Source organism: Schistocerca gregaria, chromosome 2, assembly GCF_023897955.1.
Source record: "Schistocerca gregaria isolate iqSchGreg1 chromosome 2, iqSchGreg1.2, whole genome shotgun sequence".
Classification (NCBI taxonomy): Eukaryota; Metazoa; Arthropoda; class Insecta; order Orthoptera; family Acrididae; genus Schistocerca; species Schistocerca gregaria.
The window spans coordinates 881,837,443-881,865,093 of record NC_064921.1 but is presented as its reverse complement, the minus strand read 5'-3'; the positions used below and the strand labels follow the sequence as shown (position 1 = coordinate 881,865,093).

Below are 27,651 nucleotides of genomic sequence, written 5' to 3'. Positions count from 1 at the left end.
TTTCTTGGCAAACACTGCTTACCTGTTGGAAGTACTGAGTCAAATTAAAATCATTTTAATTAAATATAATTGTGTTGGAATACATAAACAACTTTTGCAATTAGGTAAACAATGCAGTTCTACATAATAAAATACAAACTGAGAGTCAGAATATCATAGTTGACTCTTCTAACATTACACTTATCATCAAACTGAAACACTGGTATATAAATAACCTGGTCTTTTGTAGCTTCAGGAAATATTACTCCCAATACTGCCAATAGAAACACAGAAATAAATGACAGTATGCTTGGCATTTGGAACCACAGGTTCCTATTAGGGAGAAACAAGGGAATCATTGTAGAGTTTGGCCAGAAGAATGGGTGTGGGAGACAGTCCACCTAGAACATAAGCTAAGAGATAACTGGGAACTAGAAAGTCTGTCTAAAGTTAAATGGTTGCATCTAACACTATTTCAAATGCAGATTTGTATTTCCTAAGTACTAAGAACCTGCATCTTCATTACTTGTACAACTGCTACATGTATACTTCAAAACTCATTATGCAGTGATTTATGCATGGTGCTTCATACCCATATTACCAACTCTTTTGTTCTTTTCCCCTTTGCATATGAAGCTGGGTAAAAGTGACTACTCAGTACATGTCCTAATCTATTATTTTCCTGAACCTACATTAAATACACAGTGCAGGGAATAAAACTGCAATATCTACTTCCACTATCGGTTCTTAAAATCTGCTGAGCAGAGCTTCACAAGAACAACATAACTTTCCTCCAATGATTCCTATTAAAGTTCGATGGTTATCTCCGTTAGACTTAATTCAGAAATACGAAGACCTTTTTTGTTGCCACTGACATTTAATCTTTATTCAGAATGTATCTTCCAAAAAGCTCTTGAAAATGTAGAATGTATGTTTTGAATAGAGAGAAGATGGACAATATCCATCATGCTGATGAATCTGTAATATTTGCTGACAACTTAGTCTTCAACATCTTCTGTCCCTAGTTAACAAGAGTAGTGAGTGTAAAAACCTAGAAACAACAACAATAAAACAAAATTAATGATCACCTGTAAGAAAGACATATCAAACTGTATCTAAACATTAACAACAAAAGGTATAACTTACAAATTAAAGTCCATATCAAGAAAGACAGACCCAATTTTTGTAAAATGGCTAATGTGTAAAAGAGCCATCACCTTTCAATTGAAACAAAATTGATATTTGTATGTTTACCATCCATTTCTATGCAGTTGATAGGGTCCCCACTGTGGAGATGGGGGAGACATACTCCAATAGTTCACTGTCATTGTTGCAGTTGGATTTGTTCAGGTTTTTTCTTTTTATGTGTATCATTTATGTCTGTGGACATTGAAAGAGATGTCTAATACACAAAGTGTCGAAGTTTTTCTCCATTTATCTGTAATCTACTAGAGGCTATACTTTACTATCTGATTACAATATTATGAAAAGGGAAGTTGCCACTCACCTCGTAGTGGAGATGCTGAGTTGCAGAGTGGCACAACAAAAAAGACTTTCAAAGATAAAACTTTCGGCCCATAAGGCCTTTGTCAAACACACACACACACACACACACACACACACACACACACACTACTACAGTCTCAGGCAACTGTAGCCACACTGCTTAGGCAACAAGAGAAACACAGGAAAGAAGAGAAAGTAGGACAGACATTTAGCATAGTGATGCATAAGAAAATAGTGGCAGTGTGGCTACAATTCCCTGAGACTGCAGTCGTGTGTGTGTGTGTGTGTGTGTGTGTGTGTGTGTGTGTGTGTGTGTGTGTGTGTGTGTGTGTGTGTTGGGGGGGGGGGTCTTTTTTTATTTTGATGAAGGCCTTAAGAGCCGAAAGCTTTATTTGTGACAGTCTTTTTGTTGTGCCTATCCGCGACTCAGCGTCTCCGCTATGTGGTGAATGACAACTTCTTTTCTTTTCATATTATTGTTACATTCCATCCTGGATTTTCCATTGTTAGGTTACTATCTGATAAATTATTTCTATACATTGAGAATGTTAGTGACCTTACTGTGTATCATTTGGGGGACATCCAGTTTTCTTTTTGATTCTACTGGACATTCACTATGTACTGGGTTGAGTTAGTCATATATTCTTAGAGCCAGTCTCTGACCTGTGAGGATACTCTGTCCGGCCAAATCTTGCATATGTCAACAGTGTGGTACAATGTCAGACCTTTTGAAAATCTGCAGTGATGTTATGTATCTGTTCACATTCATGCATATATTGCCTCTTAGGTATTAGTGTCTTGATGGGTTATGCATTAACAAATTTCATTATGTTTTAAGCTTAACTTCTGTGTAAGTGTTGAGATCATTTTTGAATATTTTTAGTTGCAGAATTGTGCACGCACCAACCCACCAACATGGCTTAAGAAATCTTGCATTATACTGCTAATCCATTGCATAATGAGGCCAAAAGGTGTCAGTTCTCTTATACGTGCAATTTGTGATGCTGATCCAGATACTGGTACTGATTGGAGTAAACTGGAGACAGTTGTTAATCTTATAACGACTGTTCATACATCTGATCCAGAAAAGTATAATAAGAATATATGTTCCCAGGTAAGTTTAGTGACTTTCTCAAAAATTCCATTAATAAAAGCAGTAACTGCTGTCAGCTCCGCCCTCTCTCCCCCTCCCCCTCCCCCATCTGCCCTCCCCCCTTCTCCTTCTCCCCCTCTCTCTGCCTTAAAGACATGAAAAAGTGTAGTTATGCAGCTACATCTACATTCTGCTAACCCCCTTGAATTGCGTGGCAAAGTGTATGTCTCATTGTACCATTTATTTGGGTTTCTTCCTATTCCATTCACCTATGTAGTGCAGGAGGAATGATACTCTGAATGCCTTGTGATAGTTCACATCTACCTTAAAGTGTCTGCCATTTCACTTCCTCCAGTATCTCTGGGACACTCTCCCATGGGTCAAACAAATCTGTAACCAGTTGCGCTGCACTTCTCTATGCCTTCAATATTCCCTCTTAGTTCTATTTGATTAGGGTCCCACACTCTTAATGAATTTTCTAGACTGGGTTGCACGATCGGCTTGTAAGCAATTTCTTTTGTAGGCTGACTGTGCTTCCCCCAGAATTCTACAAAGAAACCCAAGTCTGCCACCTGCTTTACCCACAACTGAGCCTATGTATTCATTCTATTGCTTATCTCTACGAAGTGTTGCACCCAGGCATTTCTTAGAATTAACTGATTCCAACAGTGACTGATATAGTAATAGGATATTATGTTTTTTTCGTTCTGTGATGTGAACAATTTTACATTCTGAACACTTAAAACAAGTTTCCATTCTTTGGGCCACTTTCAAATCTTATCAAGATCTGACTGAATATTTGTGCAGCTTCTTTCAGACAGTAATTTATCATAGATAACTGCATCATTTGCAAAAAGTCTGAGGTTACTATTAATATTGTCTGCAAGGTCATTGATATAAAACATGAACAGTAAGGGTCCCAACACACTTCCCTGGGCACACCTGAAGTTACTTTTACATCTGACAGTGACTCTCCATCCAAGGTAATATGCTGCATCATTCCTACCAAAAAGTCCTCATTCCGGTCACAAATTTCACTTTATTCCCTGTATGACTGTACTTTTGACAATAAGCAAAGGTGTGGTACTAAGTCAAATGCTTTTCGGAAAGAAAAAGATTCAACTCTGCAGAGAGGCTTTTTTCTTGACTGTTATTTGCTGGTCTGTTCTTATACCAGTTACCTAATGAAGCAGCATTATAGAGTGACAGTTCACTTTGCAGCTTCCATGTTTTGTTGCTATTCTGTTACTTACCTCATCATAGGAATAAGTACTGCAACCTTTGCATAAAAAAGTAAGTATACATTCTTTCTGAAAGTGCATTACTGTTGAATGAACTTCAGATAAGGACAGTGGCATATTATTATTATTTCACTTCTTACAGTTGGTGGAAATCTTGAAAGGGTCTGATAAGCTTCCAGGTTCTGTGGGACAACTCCAGTTAATGATTGCTGTTCGTTGTATTGAGGTAAGTGCTGCTTCATTTTGTAGATGCTTCTGAGGATGGGAAATGATAGGAAGTATAAAGTAAGAAAATGCTTATGGTTTTTCAGTTGTATGCTGTTACTCACTTTTTATATGAGGAAGCATGCTAAACATAATAGCTGATAGTTTGGCTCCAATATCAGTGCCCAATATATTGACATCAAGTTTTAGGAATGTTATGTTTTGAACTAACACTAAAATTCTTCAGTTTTGGTTCTGCCTCAAATACACTAATGAAAATGTTTAAAGAAATTAATGAAATTTTGTAGCCATTGAGTTAGTAACTCACACAATGCAGTTGTGGAGGAACTTTATACTTAAGAACTTGACTTATTTTGTTTTGTTTATCGGTGTTCTATAATTATTATTGTTTGTGTAGACATGAAACTAAGTTACTGAGTTTATCCTCTCTCTCTCTCTCTCTCTCTCTCTCTCTCTCTCTCTCTCTCTCTCTCTCTCTCTCTCTCTCTTTCCCAAGGAAAAAGCCATGGCACTAAATGTTTTTCTTATTGGTGCAATCTACTCAATTAAAATTTGTGCTTCAATAGACATTAAAAATTCAAATGGTGTAGAGTTAACTTGCAGAAGCATAAGCACAGTTAAGAGTAGTGGGGCTGCTGTAGTTGTTCATTGCCAGAAGTAGAAAATACTGTTAGAATAAACTTCATGCTGCATAAAAGGTTGACATATTTCAGCCTCTATTTTGTATCTCTTGTTCTTATTTCAGGCACTGTACAAGAAAGATGAAGAACTCATTCGCAGACATGTCCTTGATATCATTCTTAAGCCACTGCTGACATGTTGTGTTCCACCAAGCAGCATTGCCTGGGAGGATAGTGAAGTAGAGGAAGATGATACCATAGATGAAATGCCAATTATGAATAGTATTGAAGGCATTGGCCTCTTGGATTCCACAGATGATGAGGCAGGGCCATTGTTAAAAATAGAGGAGAAGATGGAAATCTTGGAGGAATCTGAAACAGAACAAGCAGAAGAATCAGAACAATCTACAACAGCAGTGGAGGTAGTTCCCTCACCTGATGCCACTGATGAAACGGATAAAGGTTAGTTACTTGGTGGCATGATATGTTGTTTCTTGCTTTTGCATGTTATTTATTTTCTGATGATGGATGCTTAGCAGCCTCTTCTGAATTATCTTTAAACACACTTCTCCTTTTTATTGCTTTCTCCAGTTTTGAATAACATGTTTTTAACAAGAGAAATGTTCATGTTTAATTTTTGCTTTCATGTTATTCATCTGTACAAACATGATTTGAATATTTAAATATTAATGACATTTATCATCAGCTGCATTCATTTTTAAAATGGGATATTTTTGAAATGGATGTTTGAAACTTCAGAAAATTAACTGGATGATTCTAGAAGTGTTTTGAGGTTAAATGCAAATCAAAACAGAACTGAAGAACCCGAGAATTATTAGGATCAAAGCATATATGTGGATGGAGCAAGATATGTTGGTGGGGAGGTGGTGTGTGATATTGCACAAAGCTTTTTGACAAAATTCAGTTTAAAATTTGATAAGTTCTTCCTGCTTCTCAGTAAATAAAATTTCAGCTTTTTCAGGTCTGTTTTTCTAATCTATAATGTGATGACAACTTATTTAACATAATTATTCCTGTCTGTGAAAGATGTTCTTAATTTTCTTCCTCAGACTTTTCTATTCTTTTTCAGTTAATTGCTTATGTGTGATTTATGGTGTTCCCAGATTCCCCATACAATAGTAATTGAGTCAGTTCTGCCACTTGATCTTTCTAGCTTTTTGCAGTGCATCTAATCGAAAAACTCTTTATATTAAGAAACCATACAAATTTCTGTGCTGTCCAGTACAGCCTTTAACCATGCATTTCGACAGCTATCACTTTTTCCACACTGAAAAAATGATACTGTCCAACCTGGCCACCAGTGAATGGCATATCTGCTATGAGGAGAATTCTCTTTCCCTGTATGCTGAAGATCTCACAAGGACCTACCGTATTTACTCGAACCTAAGCCGCATGCGAATCTAAGCTGCACCTGAAAAATGAGACTCGAAATTCAAGGGGAGATAAAAGTTTATGGCCGCTCCTCCAAATCAAAACAAAGTTGGTACATTGTAATATGAGACACAATTTAGGTCTAATGAATGACGATACAGCTACAGTAGTTTGGTTCGAGTCGTAAGCTTAGCAGTTAAGCTTTACCAGATAGCCATCGCTATGCATCAGGCGCTCTGTCTGTATTTATACATGTACCCTTTCTTCTTCACGTACTTTGTCTCGTTTGAATTCATTGCTTGTTTTTCTTTGATCTTATAAGTGCCGTTCTCTTTGTTATAGGTGTTTACGTCACTCTAAGCTGAAAATGCCTTATTGTACTGTGTCATCCATTGTTTGTAGGAGTCTGATGATGACTGTTTATGAGCTGTCGCCGATCACGGCTGGCTTGCTTTAGTGCGTGCTGCCGCTGCTTACAATTAAAAAAAAAAAAAAAAAAGAGGAATCGTCTCATTAGCAAAACAATGGCAAGAGACTGCTATTTGTTGTTACTTACACTGCTGCTTTCTTTGATAATGAACAACAAGAACTAAATAATAGACTGTGTATGATAGATGATGTTCTGAACGAGAGTTTAGCGAAAAATTTTCTCCGTTTGAAAATCTTTGCAGGCGCCTCTTTAGTACATTACATTCTGCACAGAAATTAGTCATCTTAGATTTAAAAATCTAGTCAATTGCCGTGCTTCATTTCTGACTGTGTCACTATTAGGCACAAGAATAATATGAATATAAACATGACATGATATGTATATTCTTCCGCGTTTGCTGTTGCCTTACTCTAGTTTCGTAGTTTACGAGGCAGACAGGATTTAAATGAGTTAGCAGCAAACACGAAACAATACATGGCAAAATGTTTATATTCGTATTATTCTTACGGTGAAGAGAATACTGCGTGTGATTCACAATTCATAAAAGTTTCTATTAGCAACCATCTCTTCTTACAAGTAGGAAAAAATTCAGAACTTAGAGTTGGCCATATTGACAAACATCTCAAACAGTCTTGCCAGTGGATTTTCGTAGTACGTTGAAATGCTGCTACATTCGAAGATGAACAATATGGAATTTGTATTTACTTCATTGGATAATGTATGAAAATGCAGTGGTCGAAACTCGGACTGGAGAAAAAAGCTCGTCTTACACCCTTTTAAATTTATTTACTGACACAGAGGTTTTTACGCCAGTATTTATCTTCGTGCCTGCAGAGAATGCCTATGTAGTGCTACATACATTCGACAGCAGAAGTTCGTTGTGGCGGCACAAGTTCGTTGTGGTGGCACCTACCAACATTTTTCAGAACTTCCACTTGCTTTGCACTCGATTCTAAGCCGCAGGCGGTTTTTTGGATTATAAAAACCGGAAAAAAAGTGCGGCTTAGATTCGAGTAAATACGGTACACAGGCAGGCACTACCACCTCCAACCTTGTCCACAAATGGATTTCTGGTGGCATAACCTCATTCATCATCTAATGACCCCCCCCCCCCCCCTCCAAGAATAAACTGCAAAGGAATGTCCCCCTTGTCTCCAAGTATCACTCCTGACAGAAGCAACTGAACACTGTCCTCCTCCGGGGTTTTGACTATCATCTTGCCCAGAAATATGGCACATTCTGAGAACAAAGTCATTCGCGACGGCATTGTCATGTAAAACATTCTCGGACTTCTTGCCATGGCAATTCAGAGTAAAACCTTGAGCTTTTAACAATTTCCAACATCGTCTTCATCAGGAGTAACTGTTACTGTGGTGAAAATATTCGAAAGCTTAAGGTTTTACCATGAATTGAAGTGGCGAGAAGCCCAAGAATGTTTTATAAAAGGGACATCCTGCTTAATTTCCTTCCTACATTTCATAAAGTGGCATTCTGTCACCCTGCCAACCAACGCAATCCTGGTCAATCCATATGCCCCTCCCACTCTCAAGCCCTTACCACAGGCGTCACATTGCTGTGAAAGACCCAGGTGCAAGATCTGGCTGATTCACCCACCTAGCACATCCTGCTCCAGTCCTGTCACAGTTTTAATCCTATTCCATCTGAGGCAAGGCCACATATCAAAGCAATCATATAATACACCAGCTCCGTTGCAGTAACCACCAATCAGCTGTCCACCAGAACGAATGCATATTGCCAAACTTTGGTCAGGATTAAAGTTGATCCCCCAGTGGCTTAACACGCTGCTGAGCACAATGTGTTGGAGTTCAGTGGTTGCTTCACAACCTATGTCATCTGGGCCCTTCCCTCCAGCTTCAGCTTTTCTGAACTATGTAGATGGTAGTTACCCTTGCAGCAGGTATTTGGATCCCATAATCTTCCTGGCCTTAATCTCCAGTAACCCACTGCCCCACACACTGTACCCAACAGTCCTGTCTCCCCCTCCCAATCTACACCTGTACATCATCTTTATGGTGCACCGCACCTCACCAGTTCTGATGTCTGTGTGACACCTGACAGATTGTGCACGTTCCACCCCCCCTTCCCCCCCCCCCCCCCTTCAGCATTCCTAGCTAAAGATTAGCTTTAAGCATCAAAGTTTCTTACACTGTACTGTATGGATTATCAACGGGAGAAAAGACACTAAACATGAACACAGTAAGTAGTGTTTCCGTTAGTATTGAGCACTGGTTAATATTTCGATGACTCTTTTACAGTAGAATAAATACGAAAGGTTAGTATTCACTGACTTTCACCCAAGAATAAGCACAAAACAGAACAGTGCATTATTGGACTTCTGTTATCAAGTTACAACAACAACTCTGCTTCTTGTCCATTGCTGTTGGATGTATACACTGGTTCATTCTTAACTTTCCGTACTGTATAACATTGGTAAATTGATTGCTAATTGATTTTTTAGCTTTCTGTTACATTTTACGAGACTCATAAGACACTGCTCCTGTTATGTGTATGTGAAATTGTTAGTGAAAACCAATTGCTGTGGTAATAATGCCCAATGCTAAAAGAAACAAAATGCCCATTACCCGTGCTCAGCGACTTTGCTTCCCCCACTGGTCTATCATTGCAATCACAGGGAGACAAACAATGGATTTGTTATGAGAGTGAGTCCCTGGCTGGCTGATATTCTCTATAGTATCACAAAGCAAGCTGTAGAGGTTTTGTCACTTTATATCCTTTTCTTAGGGTATTTCGACAATCTTGTAAATGCTCACAAACTAAGTAGCTTCTATTTTTCTTTAATTTATTCCTTCTTTCTTTTTTTCATTTCATTTATTAGGAAAAATAATGAAAACCACGACATCACATTGAATGATTGAGTGCTCAAATGAATCTCTTGTAATTCGTGGTCTACAGAGAATCTATATCTAGCCTCAGGCAGCCACTTGGTGGTGCTAGCAGATAGTGCTCACATATAGAGAGCTGTTTCAGTGGGATGGTTGTATGTGGCGGTTGGTCAGAAGGGTTTTGTTTCTGTATTTCTGATTAATAGTTTTGATGGATTGCTGCCTACTGATAATGAGATGTAGCCAGTTTGTCTTGCCTTTCATGTTCAAGCAGTAGTTTCTTTATCTGTGAAGATAGAGACAACAAGAGAGGAAAGAAGGGGCTGGTAGTTGTAGGCAGTTTGAATGTTAGGCATACGATTGGCCCCTGTACGGAAGTAGCATCACAAGAGGAGAAAAATTCAGATTTGTATTTGGACTGTATCCCATGAGGAACTGTCAGCCAACTAGAGGCAACCATTCTGTGAGCAATTGACAGCGCTTATTGTGGATTGTCAATCATGTCAGCTTCAGTAATGCGTTGCATACGATCAGATACTGTTGCCAGCTCTTTCTAGAAACTCGTGCAGCTGGTGAAGGCAGTTAGCATTAATCCTGTGGTCTCTGAATGTTAAGCTGATTGGAATGTACTCTTGTGTGCAGTTCGACTTCACTGGATTTTAGCTAACTTATCGTACAGTAGAAAATATTGAATATACTTACACTGTCAAATATGTGGCAAATGATCTGACTTTTCAGAATATAATAGTTAGGAAGTTATTGTAGTAAGATTGCTATAAGTAAACACAATTAATTCTTCAGACTATGTGCAGTGTGCCACAGCAGTATGATTTGCAATATCTACCACTTGATTTTTGTGGACTCATTGGTTGATTGTCAACAGAAGCACTGCAATACACCTAGACTTGTTATTTTTATCGATACCTTTTCCTCACACAATGCCACGTCATGTGCAACTAAGCACTGCTTAAGAGAAAAGTAACTTTCCTATGAATGTATACAGGTAGCGCACTGCAGAGAGTAATTTTAATATTAAACAAATACCATGCCAGGCCAAGACTACAGTTAGTGAAAGTTCACATGTAAGCTCGAAAAGAAGTGACACTGGCACACAGCAGCAGTTGACACCTATATACTACTGTGTTGTTGACATAGCAAGCTACTTCCTACACTGTCGGTACAAATGAATATCCTCTCTCTGCTGTAATAAGATGATGGAGATTAAGCTATATGTCTCACAGCAGAAAATTTAATTTTTTGAAATAGGTTTTTGATATTAAAAATAGAGAATAAAATATTCCACTAAAATAGCAGAATAGTTATTTTTTAAAAATATTCATTAATTAAAACTTCTGGGCTGAATTGCCGTGGTCCATATATAAAACTGCTTCTCCTTTCTGACATTTCGTTGCCTACTGCGGGCAACATCTTCTGAGGTGAGTCGGTGACTGGCTGCTAGACGCTGGAGGTCCCGCTTATATAGAGCGCTTAGATGGCGCCACCACTCATCACGTGCTTTCGACTTTAAAACTATCTCTGGCTAGTGCCATCTGTCTCGATTATAGGTAATCAATAGTCACTTCGTTGGTGCAGAGTCGACCACCATATCTTGTCTAGTTTTAATCCTTCTTCTTTTTTATTAAAACTATTTTCATGCTTGTAGATCTCTATAGCTTCTCCATACATGCGGGTATAATAATGTGAGTTCCTAGCTATTTCGTGATTACCGTCTTTGAAAACGTGTTCCGCTACAGCTGATTTGTCAATTTGTCCCAATCTACAGTTCCTTTTGTGTTCCGTTAGATGGGTATTAACACTCCTTTTAGTTGTTCCAATATAAACCATGCTACAGCTACACGGAATTTTATACACACCTGCGGTAGCTAAGGGGTGTTGTGCGTCTTTCACCGATCTTAAACTTTCACTAATTTTCTTGGTAGGTTGAAAGATTGTCTCCACTTGAAACTTGGCCAAAACTTTCCCAATATGGTCCATGATGTTATGAATAAATGGAAGAAATACTTTTCCAGCTGATGGTGGTTGTCGTCGTGTATTTTCGGACACTTTTCTTCTAGGGTGGAGTGCTCGATCTATTTTGTTGTCAGTGTACCCATTTCTCTTGAAAGCCGTTTTCAAATGGCTTAATTCATCCGGCAAATAAATTGGCTGACAGATGTTATTAGCCCTGTACACTAAAGTTTTTATGACTCCTCTCTTCTGCCTAGGATGATGATTCGAATCCTTATGTAGGTAACGATCGGTGTGTGTGTGTGTGTGTGTGTGTGTGTGTGTGTGTGTGTGTGTTTCCCTTTCCTATATACCTTGTGCCCTAGAGTCCCATCTGCCCGTTTAATAACCAATACATCCAAATAATTTAGTTGTCCATTACTCTTTCTCCATGGTGAATTGTATATTTGGATTGAAACTGTTTGTGCACCAAAAAAATCACTCGGTTCCTCTTCAGCATGATTCCATATCACAAAGGTGTTATCCACATATCAATACCATTTCAAAGGGCTTTTTTTGGCTGCACTTGTTGTTCGGAAAATTCCATAAATAGATTAGCAATAGCAGGGCTCAGAGGGCTACCCATGGCCACCCCATCAGTTTGTTCATAAAACTCGATGTTATATTGAAAATAAGTCGAGGATAGACAATGTCAAAACAAAGCTATTATATCAGTAGGAAACATGTCAGCTATGTAAGAAAGAGCTTCGTCAACAGGGACCATGGTGAACAGGGATACTACACTGAAACTGACAAGGATGTCACTCGGACTAACTGTGATCTCCCTCAGTTTTTTGATAAAATGCATGTAATTTTTAATATGAGTGTCAGTTTTACCTATCTACGGTTGCAACAAATAAGCAAGATATCTAGCTAGCTCTTGAGTAGGAGCCCCAATGGCACTTACTATCAGTCTCAATGCGACATTGGGCTTGTGTATCTTGGTAACCCATACAGTCTAGGAGGGTAAGCTTCCGTTTTGCAAAGGTGATTTTTATCTTCTTATCTTGTTGACACAAATGAATATACATGAGCATGCTGTAATATGATTAATGAAGGCAAACTACAGATTTTAAATGTTCTTAAAGAAAATACTGGTGTAGCTTTATGGTCTTTGTGCGCACACATTCATTCGAGACATATTTGTTGGCTGTGAGGCGCGGTGTTCAGAAAAAGATTGATTACTTTATGTATATTTAAATATTTGTTAAAAGAATTTACTTGTGCTCTTTCTCCTAAGTTTGTAATTAAAAAATGATAGCTGGGTTGTCTATTCCTTAGCTTTAGGAGCTACAGCTCCCGGCACAGCCAATACACACATCCAGTAATCCCTGAATTTTACTTCCGTAAGCCTACCCTCTCCTCCTCTATCTTTTCCACAGTTGGTATTTAAGATAGTTTACTTTGAAAGAAAATGTTTGTTGTAATGAGAATTAGTGTCATTTGTACATCACTGTGTCTCTAGCATAGATCTTCCTTTAGTTACTGTCCTTGTGCCTCATGTGCTTGTTAAGTTCGTCTTGAAAGATTGTCAGTAGCTGTCGAGTGCCCTGTGTAGTGCATGTTTTTGTTACAGAGTCACGCAAGCTTATTGTACCGGAGGAAGAACTAACACTGTGCATAGTGAACATGCACCGGCTGTTTGCAGAACATGTCAGTGGTTCCTCAGAGCCTGCCCTGCCGCCAGTGTCCTATGCCAGCTTTACACCTGTGTTATTTGCTCTCTACAAGAGAGTATACTCCAGTGCATGCCATTACAAATCTAAAGTAAGTAGTGTCATAAAACTTTTCATGTGGCATGAAGTCATGATAGTCTGAATACAGTGAAAAAAAATTTAACTAAATTCTGGAGAGCGTTTTCAGAAATATTTGGTTCACAGATTGTAATTAAAGCTGTCCACATTCTACAATATTCTTGTACTGCCATATGTTTGGTCTATAATTAACCCTTTTAGTGCCAGATGTTTTCTCAAAAGATCATGTTAAAAGTGCCATGCGATTTTACAATAAAATGCAGACCTCTGCCATACTTGCAATAAAATCTAAACTAATGCATAAAGGAATGTAATTTTTTTTAATTGTTAGGAAATGCTGCTGGCTACAGTAATATGTGCAATACACATTGTCAAAGAATATATTTTCAGAGAAAAAATTATTTTCGTGATGGAGTGTATCAAAAAAATTTAAACTTTGATTTCAGTTTACTCTGAGACCCATCAAATGATGATATACTCAAAAATTTCAGGTTGATTTGGAATCTCTGTAGTTTTCTTAACAAAAACATCATAAAGGAATACAAAAAAAATTTATTTCACTAAGGAAAAAAACAAAAAAACATAACATTACAAAAAAAATTGTTTTGCTCTGAAGGTGTTCTCAGTTCTTCAGTCATAAATCACTGACAAATGTGAGATTGTAGTTATGACAACTACTTGCACTCAAGCTGACCAACACATGAAGGATGCAGTCCATTCTTGCAACAAACACATACTGTTCGTGAATGCCGCTTCTTATCGTTCGTAGAACAAACACTAAAGTAGCGTTCCTTTCTCCACGGAAGAGTCTCTACACCATATACTGTTGGAGCAGGTACATTTACATCTGTTGCACTTGTGGTTGCAGTCCTTGCCTGAAACCACTGTTGAGAAAGTTTGCATATGACTATGCTGTTGAACTTCAGCCGTGTCAGTGGTTTGTCGCTGGGGTTTAGGCTTTCCTTATACAAAACATATGCATCCAGCGACATCCTGGCAATTATGCTGAACACTACCTTCTTCCACATCTTGACAGTCCTCCTCTCATCTAAATAGCAGTATGCCATCATATCAGATAAGTCAATGCCACCCATATACTTATTATATTCAAAAATTACATCTGGTTTCTTGACCGACTGTCTATTGCAAATTGTCTTTTCTGATGATGTAGCAGAGGATGATGTACTCACAAGGAGGACTGGATTTCTCTGCGATTTCTTCCGTCTGAAGCCACAGAGAAGTATAAAAGATTTCTTGTAAAACTTTAGCTGACCTACAGCATAATTAGACAGAAGACCACGTGGCAGGAATTTCTGTTTCTTCCAATTGTTCCCGTTAGATAAGTGCCGACTGAATACAGCTTTTCTGCCAGAGGAAAAGATGTAAAGAAGTTATCGCAAAACACATGGTAACCTTTTTGCATATAGCTCCCAAGAGCTAGTAGTTTCATGACTACTACATATCCCAGGCCATTCTCTTTTATTTTGTTTTTGGTCATCATCACTTTTTGCGCCACGGTATGCATAAAACCCTAGGCAGTAATTTACTACTGAATCACACAGCATCCAAAATTTGACTCCCCATCTGTGATGATGTTTATTGGGAATGTACTGGATTAGCTGTGAGTGTGCCTTTGTCCCAACGAGACTTTCATCTACACTCAGGTGCTGGTGTGGAGTGTAGTAGCGACGGAAAACATTGTTGGCAATATCCACCAAAACTTGAAATTTGGCTGTTGGATCATATAATGGGTGACCATGAGGGTGAAGTTTCGAATTGTCAACAAAATGTAAGAACTGCAGCAACAATTGAAACCTGTTGCGTGAAAACATTTGCCAAAACCACAGTGTCAACAGGTTTGCATCAGTTGACCAATAATTAAAAATAGTCGGTTTTTTTATCAGTCCCATATTCAAAATCACTTCTACAAAAGTCATCATTTCTGCTACAGTTGTTGGTTGCCACTGTTTCTCAAATTTGGCGATAAATGTGTTGACTGAATCACCTGGCGAGCTTATCTGTTAGTCTGTCACCCTAATCGTAAGAAGCCGGATTATCTGATACCTCATCCATTATTTCAACAAAAGTATTTGCACTGCAATTCGGTTGTGTTTGGTCGTTGTCATTATTTGCTGACGCACAATCATCACTTGAAGAAGGAAACGACGAGTCCTTTTCTCCACCGAACATCTCATAACACTTTCTGCAAATCCCGCAAATTCATCTTCACTTCCACTACTTATCATATTATTGTCTAAATCACTCATACCGAACCGCAACTTCTTACTTGACGACGCTATGCTGCCGCGAAATACTCGGTAGATAAACAACACCAGAGAAGTTTATTTTACTCGAAATATAGCTCTGACAATTGAAAAGAAGATAGATATGCTGTGCCTTCGACCTTCCCTCTGCGTCTTGGCTAGGAAATACTAACAACTTTGCCTTCAAGTGTGGAAAAAATGAATGAGAAGGGCATCACGATCAGATCATTACTAGCATTTTTCGCTGAAAATCTGGATTACGATCAGATCGTATTTGGCACTAAAAGGGTTAATAAGACGAGCAAAACAGTATTGAACCTGCAAACAAGGTGAATGTGCTCTTTGTTCCAGATATCTTCCATGGTTTTCAACTCACTAGCATAACATGATGATTCACACTGAATTTTCCATGGAACAATTGTTTTGAATTAATTATGAAAGGAGTAGGGACCTGAAAAATTTGCTATTTTGTAATAAATGCAAATGTAGATGCAGGTTCTGACTCAAATTGCGAAAATGTGAAATTGCAGAGTTGCCTAATAATATAGCAAATTATATCCGGATGGACCATTTTATGAGACTGTTTTAAATACCTTTACATTCTGTAAATAAGTATTGAAAATGTAACCAATTTTCAGTTACTGGTGTTTCACAATAAGTCATACCTGTGCATGAATGCAATGACATATCAATGTGCTCCTAAGTTCTGCTGTGATCACACATCAATTGTTGGCAGTGGAATGATCTCTCCAAGATACATACCATATGTGGTAATGTAGGACTCGGCCGTGGGATCTAGCATCATAGACCCGATAAACATGTGTGTTTTTTAGCTAGCTAAAGTTTTTATTGTGGTTCACTGTTGCACTTTCAGATGAAAGGTGGGCAGGGATGTTGGTTTGAACCACATTTGCTTAATATACCACTACAGTTCAGGCTTGAACTACCTCCTTCATGACACTGGCAAGAAATTGTGCAGCAGCCATTACAAAATGCTTTGTGTACTCAGCCTTGCTTTGGGTTGTGTGTTGCTTGTTGTTTACTTATCATTTTGAAATGAATGAAGACACATGCTAGCCCCTCGTGAAGCTGGAGTACGACTTCTGTAACACCAGAAGGGATTAGGGATTCGTTTGACTGTGTTAGTTCTGTTTCCACAGAAGCAGATGTAGATTTGACAGCCCACTGAGAGGGAGATGGGGTCCCATTTCTCAAACTGCCCATCTCCCCTAGGTTGTCTAAGTTACCATAGTTTGTCTCACTGCTGACTGCCATGTTAGTGTCTGCTTTTATAGCAACTGCAAAACAAAATCAGTCAACAATCAAACACATGGTATTCCTGTAAAGTGTGAATAGTTACACTGCCTTTGGAAGTGTGCAGGTACATGGTGGGGAGAGAATGGGCTACTGGGTGCAGAGTCAGGAGGCTGTGCTGTTGGAGACAAGTAGATTTGAAACTTTCTGGCAGATTAAAACTGTGTGCCGGACCGAGACTCGAACTCGGGACCTTTGCCTCTCGCTGGCAAGTGCTCTACCAACTGAGCTACCCAAGCATGACTTACACCTCGTCCTCACAGCTTTACCTCTGCCAGTATGTCATCTCGTATCTTTCATTCTGGAGACAAGTAGATTTGTTGGTGGGGTGGAAGGCATGAAGTGGGAGCAGAGGAGGAGACAGGTAGGTGGAAGGCAAGGACTAGCATAGGTTCAGGCCAGAGGGGTTACAGGAATGAAGGATGTATTGTAGAGAAAGTTCCTGCCAGCATGATTCAGAAAAGCTGATGTTAGTAGGAAGAATCCAGATGGTGCAGGCTGTGGAACAGTCATTGAAGTGAAGCACATTGTGTTGGGAAGCATGTTCAGCAACTGGGTGGTCCATCTGTCTCTTGTCCACTATTTTGCTGTGGCCATTAATGTGGACAGACACTTGAAAGTTGTGATGTCCATGTAGTAAGTTGCAAACTGAGCAGCTTAGTTTTTAGATAACATGGGTGTTTTCACAGGTAACCCTACTTTTGATGGGATAGGAGATATCTGTGACAGGACTAAAGTAGGTGATAGTGGGAGGATGTATGGGACAGATCTTGCATGTAGGTCTATTGCAGAGAAATTAAGCTTGTAGCATGGGCTTGGGAGCTGGGGTGGAGTAGAGATGGACAAGGATACTCCAATTTCCAATGAGTTGTGAAGTGAGTAGGAACCTGAAAATTTTGCTATTCTGTAATAAATGCAAATATAGATACAGGTTCTGTCTCAGATTGCAAAAATGTGAAATTGCCTAATAATATAGCAAATTATATCCTGATGGACCATTTTGTGAAACAGTTTTAAATACCTTTACATTTTGCAAATAAGTATTGAAAAAGTAACCAGTTTCCAGTTACTGGCATTGCACAACATCCAACGAAGTGTAGTTTGGAAAGAATGTGCATAATAATTTATTTGCAAAATAAAAACCATACCTATATGCTATTTGTGGGCTGTAGAATACCACTGTGGTAGGGGCACGGAGGATAGTGGGTAGGTTATTTTACATTTCAGGCAATGATGAGAGGTAGTCGAAACTCTGGCGAAGAATGTGATTTACTTGCTCTGGTCCTGGGTGGTACTGAGTCATGCAGGAGTGCTTCTTCGTGACCGCATGGTGAATTTGTGGGAGGTGTTAGGCGACTGGAGAGAGATTGCTTGGGGATCTGTTTCTGGAGTAGGTTGGGTGGGTAATTTCAGTCTGTGAAGACCTCAGTAGGATCCTTGGTATATTTGGTTTAGGGATTGCTTGTCACTGCAGAAGAGACAACCCTTGGTGTTAGGTTATATGGAAGGAACTTTTGGTATAGAATGGAATTGCTGGTTGTAGATTTGTACCCATCCTTGAAGTGGAGGTCAACATCGAGGAAGGTGGCTTGCTTGGATGAGAAACTCCAGGTGAAATCAATGAGGGATGAGGAGTTGAGGCTCTGGAGGAATGTGATATGGTATCCTCAGTGTCAGTCCAGGCCATGCAGATGTCATCATTAAATCTGAACCAGGTGATGGGTTTGGGATTGTAGGTGGTTGGGAATGATTCTTGTAGATGGCACATGGTCATGGAGACCAGGAAGGAGATTGTAGCTTTGGAGTCAGTTGAGCATTGTTAAAGGTGTTGTTCAGTAGCAGCAGTACCATGAGGAGTGGGATGGTGGTGTACAGGGAGGTAACATGGACAGCGACAAGCAGGGCACGAGGTGGTAAAGGAGCAGCAAGTGTGAAGAGTCATAGGAGGAAATTGCTGTTGCCTTATATGCTGCAAGGTAGGTTACGGGTAGTAGGTTGAAGGTGTTAGTCCATGAGAACAGAGATTCTCTCTATAGGGGCACAGTAACTGGCTAGGATAGGGCATCCTTGGTGATTGATTGATGTACGAACTTCAGGAAGCATGTAGAAAGTAGAGGTGCAAGACGTGTTTGGGAGTGAAGAGAGATGTAGCCTCAGGGCAGAGATTCTGGGACGGACCTAAGGACTTGAGGAGGGACTGGAGATGCTGCTGGATTTCAGGAATGGGATCTCTGTGCCAGGGTTTGTAGGTGGACATATCTGCCAGCTGGTTGAATCCCATGCTAGGTAATCCATGTGGTTTATAACCGACGGTGCAACCTGTGGTGAGGTAGGACTATAGGTTGGAGACAGTTTTTAGGTGGTGGATTGTGGTTCTTTCTGTGAATGTGAGGGTGGTTTCCATGTTGAAGGATTTGGAGAACGATGGTGAGGCATGGTTTGAGGTTAAGAAATTGTTGAAAGTGAACAGCAGTGATTTGAGGGCTGCGAGGTGGGTCACAATTTGATGGGGGGCGGAGTCAGACAGGGTTCAATGTTGATTTTGGGTTAAGTTTGATTAGTGATGTTGGTGGCAAAAAAACTGTTTCCACTGTAAGGAACAGGTGAAGAAAAGGTCTTTGAATAGTAATTACTCTTTTCTCCTATTAAACCTTTGTCACTTTAAATATCACCCTAGACACTTTTTAACGATAAACTGTTGTTAATAGCATTCGAACAGTAACTATTATATACTGCTACTGGCTGAATCTAACTGCTTACAGTGGCAGACTGCTTCTGACTACCAAGGTTCATATTGCCCCACCATCGATGTTTGTCACATCACTCTTATTTCATCATACTATATTCTTAACATTTTATTTTTTAAATTATTTCATCAAAAATTATTAGAGAGATGGAATGCTAGTATGACTATGGCTTCAATCAAGGTCAGTTTAAGATTTCAGTGTGTAAACATAAATGATTAAGATTTAACTTTAAACAATTTGCTGCCAATTTTCATATGGGGTTTTTCAACATGTTTCATGAGAAGTTTACCTATATCAATTGATGTAACTCAGTGCCAAAACAAAATGATTATAGCAAAACGGAATGAACATTGAGGGGGTTTAGAGTGGCAAAAGTGTGAAAATATTGGTACATGTTTAATATTGATATGTTGCTTACAATTACTCTTCAGCTTCTGCCCTTGAAATAACTTCAGCTGTTACAGGTGATGATTAAAATTTATTGTATATCCAACTAAAGGTATCACATTTAAGTAAGGTCTTAAAAGACATTGTGTCTGACTACAAATTTTTTGACGTCAGTATGCTGTTTGTCACCTGTTGATTTCTATTGTGAAATGACTGTTGGTGTAAAGGGTTAAGAAAGTGGTGCTTCGCGTATGTAACACAATGGCTATTTAGAAGAGAAACAGTGCACTCCTGGTAAAGTTATTTTATCAGAATGGCAGCAATAGCAGTGCTGCATTGTGGGAATATTGCTGGCAGAAACATCTGCAAAGAGACTCCTTGTTAATAAATGGGTAAAAGAACGTTGTTGTTGTTGTTGTGGTCTTCAGTCCAGAGACTGGTTTGATGCAGCTCTCCATGCTACTCTATCCTGTGCAAGCTTCATCTCCCACTAACTACTGCAACCTACATCCTTCTGAATCTGTTTAGTGTATTCATCTCTTGGTCTCCCTCTACGATTTTTACCCTCCACGCTGCCCTCCAGTACTAAATTGGTGATCCCTTGATGCCTCAGAATATGTCCTACCAACCGATCCATTCTTCTAGTCAAGTTGTGCCACAAACTCCTCTTCTCCCCAATTCTATTCAATACTTCCTCAATAGTTATGTGCTCTACCCACCTAATCTTCAGCATTCTTCTGTAGCACCACATTTCGAAAGCTTCTATTCTCTTCTTGTCTAAACTATTTATCGTCCACGATTAACTTCCATACATGGCTACACTCCATACAAATACTTTCAGAAATGACTTTCTGACATTTAAATCTATACTCGATGTAAACAAATTTCTCTTCTTCAGAAACGCTTTCCTTGCCATTGCCAGTCTACATTTTATATCCTCTCTACTCCAACCATCATCAGTTACTTTGCTCCCCAAATAGCAAAACTCATTTACTACTTTAAGCCTCTCATTTCCTAATCTAATTCCCACAGCATCACCCGATTTAATTTGACTACATTCCATTATCCTCAATTTGCTTCTGTTGATGTTCATCGTATATCCTCCTTTCAAGACACTATCCATTCTGTTCAACTGCTCTTCCAAGTTCTTTGCTGTCTCTGACAGAATTACAATGTCATCGGCAAACCTCAAAGTTTTTATTTCTTCTCCGTGGATTTTAATTCCTACTCCTACTTTTCTTTTGTTTCTTTCAGTGCTTGCTCAATATACAGATTGAATAACATCGGGGAGTGGCTACAACCCTGTCTCACTCCCTTCCCAACCACTGCTTCCCTTTCATTCCCCTCAGGTTTCTGTACAAATTGTAAATAGCTTTTCGCTCTCTGTATTTTACCCCTGCCACCTTCAGAATTTGAAAGAGCGTATTCCAGTCAATATTGTCAAAAGCTTTCTCTAAGTCTACAAATGCTAGAAAAGTAGGTTTGCCTTTCCTTAATCTATTTTCTAAGATAACTCATAGGGTCAGTATTGTTCCAGTTTCTCCATACATCTGTAAAGAATTCGTGTCTGTATTTTGCAGCCGTGGCTTATTAAACTGATAGTTGGTTTATTTTCACATCTGCCAACACCTGCTTTCTTTGGGATTAGAATCATTATATTCTTCTTGAAGTCTGAGAGTATTTCGCCTGTCTCATACATGTTGCTCACTAGATGGTAGAGTTTTGTTAGGCCTGGCTCTCCCAAGGCTGTCAGTTCTAATGGGATGTTGTCTACTCCCGGGGCCTTGTTTCGATTTAGGTCTTTCAGTGCCCTGTCAAACTCGTCACGCAGTATCATATCTCCCATTACATCTTCATCTACATCCTCTTCCATTTCCATAATATTGCCCTCAAGGACTTTGCCCTTGTATAGACCATATATTCTCCTGCCACCTTTCTGCTTTCTCTTCTTTGCTTATTACTCGATTTCCATCTGAGCTCTTGGTATTAATGAGTCGTTCTCTTTTCTCCAAAGAGCTCTTTAATTTGCCTGAAGGCTGTATCTGTCTTACCCATAGCAATATAAGCCTCTACATCCTTACATTTGTCCACTAGCCATCCCTGCTTAGCCATTTTACACTTCCTGCTGATCTCATTTTTGAGGCGTTTGTATTCTTTTTTGCTTGCTTTATTTACTGCATTTTTGTATTTTCTCCTTCCATCAATTAAATTCAATATCTCTTCTGTTACCCAAGGATTTCTATTAGCCGTCTTCTTTTTACCTACTTGATCCTCTGCTACCTTCACTATTTCGTCTCTCAAAGCTACCCATTCTTCTTGTACTGTGTACCTGAAGCTCTCTACAACTGCTGGTTCTTTCAGTTTATCCAGGTCCCATCTCCTGAATTTACCACCTTTTTGTAGTTTCTTCAGGTTTAATCTACAGTTCATAACCAATAGATTGTGGTCAGAGTCCACATCTGCCCCTGGAAATGTCTTAAAACTTAAAACCTGGTTTCTGAATATTTGTCTTGCCATTATGTAAACTATCTGAAATCTGTCAGTATCTCCAGGCTTCTTCCACGTATACAACCTTCTTTCATGATTCTTGAACCAAGTGTTAGCTATGATTAAGTTACACTCTGTGCAAAATTCTACCAGGCAGCTTCCTCTTTCATTCCTTACTCCCGTTCCATATTCACGTACTATGTTTCATTTTCTCCCTTTTCCTACTCTTGAATTCCAGTCACCCATGACTATTAAATTTTCATCTCCCTTCACTATCTGAATAATTTCTTTTATGTCATCATACATTTCATCAATCTTTTCGTCATCTGCAGAGCTAGTTGGCATATAAACTTGTAATACTGTGGTAGGCGTGGACTTCATACCTATTTTGGCCACAATAATGGGTTCACTAAGCTGTTTGTAGTAGCTTACTTGCATTCCTATGTGTTTTTCTTACCCCGATTTGATTTTGTATTTATAACCCTGTATTCACCTGACCAAAAGTAATGTTCCTCCTGCCACCGAACTTCACTAATTCCCACTATATCCAACTTTAACCTATCCATTTCCCTTTTTAAATTTTCTAACCTACCTGCCCGATTAAGGGATCTGGCATTCCATGCTCCGATCCATAGAACGTGTTTTCTTTCTCCTGATAACAACATTATTATTAAAGAATATGATCAACAAATTGGGAGATGTGGGTGAATTAGGTGGTGCAGCAAGGAGGAGGAGGCAGCCCATTCCCATGGCAGTTGTTGACAAAGTTGCTATAGCTATAGTTGATGGTGCAGCACATGCCTTGAATTCTGTAGTCAGTGCTTGAGATATGTCAAGGAAGTTTTCTCTCACCCGATCAACACTTCAAAAGCTTCTGTTGCTCATTGTACACTAGTATACCAAAACGATTCAGAATGTGCACCAAATGAAGCCCGAGAGATAGACTACAGTGTCATGAGTTTTCCCTTCATTTTTTCGTACACATGGAAATGAACTATATGTGGCCGGAAAAGTTCTTTGAATGGACGCTGCACCTTTTACTCTGTGCTGTGTTGTGAATGTGCAGAACTGTCACATATGGGGCTCTACTCTACAACACGTTGTGCAGGAACATCCACTACACTCTGCTTATGTGACTGTGGTGTGGTTCCACAAGATTCTTAACTTTGACTGTTTTTCGTTGAAGTGATGACACCCTGTGGGCCTGTTACGTGTACAGTGAAATATGCATATTATAAGGACCTCCTTCTACAACACGATTCCAACATTGCAAGAGTGCATTTGTGTCCACACCATGATTTTTGCGTCAGATAGGGCGACACCACATGTCACTTTCCAGGTGAAAGATTTGCTTTGAGAAATCTTTGGTGATGACTGTATCACCTCTAGGAAATTTTGAGATGTGTAGCTTTCCAGAGCCTCTGACATAAATCCATGTGACTTCTGGTTGTGAGGCTATGTGAAAGATAGTGTCTGTCAGGGACATATCCAAACTCTTCCTGATCTGTAGGATAGCATAGAATGACATACTGTTCTGATTACACCCAATATGCTGCAACTGTCAACCATGCCATGTTAGGGGTGCAGCATGATTGGAAATTGTAGATTTTAAAGAATGTGCGAAATAATTTATTTGCAAAATAAAAACTATATCTGTGTGTTATTGGTGGGCAGTGGAATACCACTCTGGAAGGGGGTGGGAAGGGTAGTGGGTAGGATATTCAACATTTCAGGTCACGATGAAAGGTGTTAGAGACCTTGGCAGAGAATGCGATATGATGTGTGACCATATCCTAATAAACATGCCAGAACCACTGTTATCGTGTATTTATCATTCCTTCCCTTTCCCTACACCCACCAACACATTCTGATTGCTTACATCACCATGTTTTCACCTGGTGTTAGAAAGTGGAACAGCTATTTTTTTCACTTTGTAAGTGCACCAGTTAATGAACGTACCTACGAAGTTTTAGTGTCCTGTGAGGTACACAGCCTACACTGTAGCACTTGGGAACACCATCAGTTTAATTATAACCACCTGTAACTTTATATTAAGATTCCAAGACTTATCAAGTGGGAAAGTGCCGGTAGACAGGCACAATAAAATAACACACAAACGCACACACAAAATTACGAGCTTTCGCAACCGGCGGTTGCTTCGTCAGGAAAGAGGGAAGGAAAAGGAAAGGTGAAAGGATGTGGGTTTTAAGGGAGAGGGTAAGGAGTCATTCCAATCCCGGGAGCGGAAAGACTTACCTTAGGGGGAAAAAAGGATAGGTATATACTCCACACACACACACACACACACACACACACACACAACACACACACACACACACACAACACACACACACACACACACACACACACACATATATATATATACACACACACAAGCAGACATACTCAGACATATTTAATATATTTTTCACATGTGGAAGTTTCTTTCTATTTTATTTACACCTGTAACTTTATGTATATAAAAGTTATCTATTCACTAGTGGGAAGTGTGCTGCTGTTTCTTAAGAGAAACATTTGTTGAAAGAGCTAATAGAGGAAAATAAAAAGTTTTTGTTGGTGCTCAGCCATAGTCACAGTATTTTTTGAAAGGATATACCACCATTTGACTGTGTACAATCTAGATTTCTGTTTTCATGCCATTATCAAGTACAATGTTCTTAGACCATTATCATTATTTTTCTGTGTACTGTGCAGGGTGACAAATACACAGTTCAACACATTTGATTAGCATTGATATCAATGGTACAAAATTAACATCTTGTAGGAATGCAGTACATTATCGTGAAAGTGTATAGTATTTTGGAAAGATAGCACAACGCCAGTAAACACAAGACTTGTGAAATGTTTGAATCAGTTCTTTGTTTCTTGCTATTAGCCGTTAAAATCTGTCAGGAGACAACTGCATGAGGTTTGTGAGAGGCATATCTAATCATCTGTTACATGTGCAATCACACACAATTGAATTTTAGAGAATTCTTTTTTTAATTCTGAATAATGTCAAAATATTTTAACAGTGTGCTTGTTAGTCCAGCAGGACTATTCTGTACACACCGAGCAGCAGAGTATGTAAAAACATAGCAATTTCCCCCCCCCCCCCCCCCCCCCCCAAAGGTCCACATATTTTGAATAGCAAACTCATTGCTCTGAACTAATGTCAATACTTCAGTGTAAGTATGTGGTAATATGTAGGTACTTCTCAATGAAAATGGGAACATGTTGCCTCACAGTTGGTTAAATTCACAGAGCAGTACTGTTGCTGTGCTTGAATATGACACAAACATTAACCGCACATAACAGTGTATCCGGCAGCAAAACTTACTGTTTAAAAAGTGACAATTATTTAACTGTGCTTGCATTGTCAGTAATACACTAGGTGATCAAAAGTATCCGGACACCTGGCTAAAATTTACTTAAAAGTTCATGGCGTCCTCCATCGGTAATACTGGAATTTAGTATGATGTTGGCCCGTTCTTAGCCTTGAAGACAGCTTCCACCCTCGCAGGCATATGTCAGATGGTGGAAGGTTTCTTGGGGAATGGCAGCCCATTCTTCACGGGATGCTGCACTGAGGAGATGTTTCAATGTCGGTCGGTGAGGCCTGGCACGAAGTCGGCATTCCAAAACATCCCAAAGGCGTTCTATAGGATTCAGGTCAGGACTCTGTTCAGGACAGTCCATTACAGGGATGTTATTGTTATGTAACCATTGCACCACAGGCTGTGCATTATGAACAGGTGCTTGATTGTGTTGGAATATGCAGTCACCATCCTCGAATTGCTCTTCAACAGTGGGAACCAAGAAGGTGCTTAAAAGATCAATTTAGGTGTGTGCTGTGATAGTGCCATGCAAAACAACTAGGGGTGCAAGCCCCCTCCATGAAAAGCAAGACCACGCCATAACAACAATGCCTCCAAAATTTTACTGTTGACGCTACACATGCTGGCAGATAAAGGTCACCAGGCATTCGCCATACCCACACCCTGCCATTGTATCGCCACATTGTGTACCGTGATTCGTCTCTACACAAAGTTTTTACACTGTCCAATCGTTCAATGTTTATGCTTCTTACACCAAGCAAGGCATCATTTGGCATATACTGGTGTGATGTGTGGCTTATGAACAGCTGCTCAAATATGAATCCAAGTTTTCTCACATCCTGCCTAACTATCATAGTACTTGCAGAGGATCCTGATGCAATTTGGAATTTCTGTGTGACGGTCTGGATAGATGTCTGCCTATTACACATCACAACTCTCTTCAAATGTCGGCGGGTCTCTGTCAGTCAACAGATGAGGTCGGCCTGTATGCTTTTGTGCTATATGTGTCCCTTGACATTTCCACTTGACAATTATGTTGGAAACAGAGGACCTAGGGATGTTTGGGGGAGTGGAAATCTCGCGTACAGACAGATGACCATGTTCGAAGTCCGTGAGTTCTGCGGAGCACCCCATGCTGCTCTCTCACAATGTCTAATGACTACAGAGTTTGCTGATATGGAGCATCTGGCAGTAGGTGGTACCACAATGCACCTAATATGAAAAACAAATGTTTTTGGGGATGTCTGGATACTTCTGATCACATAGTGCATATACTGAATTGATTACTAATTGAGCAAAGACCTCTGTTCTTATGATAGAACAAAGGGAAGGGCTCACCATATGAGGACATAGCACAGATAGTAACATAGGCACTACCAGGTTTTAGACTGTATGTGCAACAATTTTAAAAGCAGTCAGCAGTGGAAGTGTGAGAGAGCTGATGAGTCATTTCAGAAAAACAACTTCTGTCTTGCTTCCACAGCAAATGGGTTCTTTCCAAAGATATCCCCATATGCAGCGTACTCTTAGACAGTCTTCATTAATAACTGTGCTGTGTTCTTGACATTGCTCACTATTTGCAGAAGAGCATATGCATTTTTTCATAATACACAAAATTATGCTTGTTTACAAATGCTTAAATAAAATGTATTCAATGGTTGAGGTATATTTTGCTGTTGAAACTGAGAAAGATAAAAGGTGATTAGTTACAACTTATACATTGCTAAGTTAGAAGATATTTGGATCTTTCCAATCAGGATATACATTGAGGCACAATGTTTTCAGCCAAAAGGTCTCTGAAGCAGAGATGAAGTATAAATACTGCGGGTGTGTCAGTGGAATAGAAGGCCGTGTAGTGCTGGAGTGGGAACAGGGAAGAGGATAGATGGGAAGGGATCCCATCCCTTCCACTCTTTCCAATAACAGATATTGTTGGAATTGTGCACAACTTAAATACATAAATTGTTGAATGTGAGAAATCAAACAGTGGAAAATCCAGGATG

General features: G+C 39.4%; 1 protein-coding gene across 2 annotated transcripts in view; it reads left to right on the top strand.

Moving 5' to 3' along the window:
* Positions 1-27,651, top strand: part of LOC126335296 (transport and Golgi organization protein 6 homolog) — a 103,914-nt gene that overhangs the window by 44,551 nt on the left and 31,712 nt on the right. For both annotated transcript variants that reach the window (XM_049998392.1, XM_049998391.1), the window contains exons 5-8: positions 2,369-2,599; positions 3,962-4,045; positions 4,790-5,126; positions 12,934-13,124. In XM_049998392.1, coding sequence (XP_049854349.1) covers positions 2,369-2,599; positions 3,962-4,045; positions 4,790-5,126; positions 12,934-13,124 — 843 coding nt within the window. The remainder of the gene's footprint in view (positions 1-2,368; positions 2,600-3,961; positions 4,046-4,789; positions 5,127-12,933; positions 13,125-27,651) is intronic.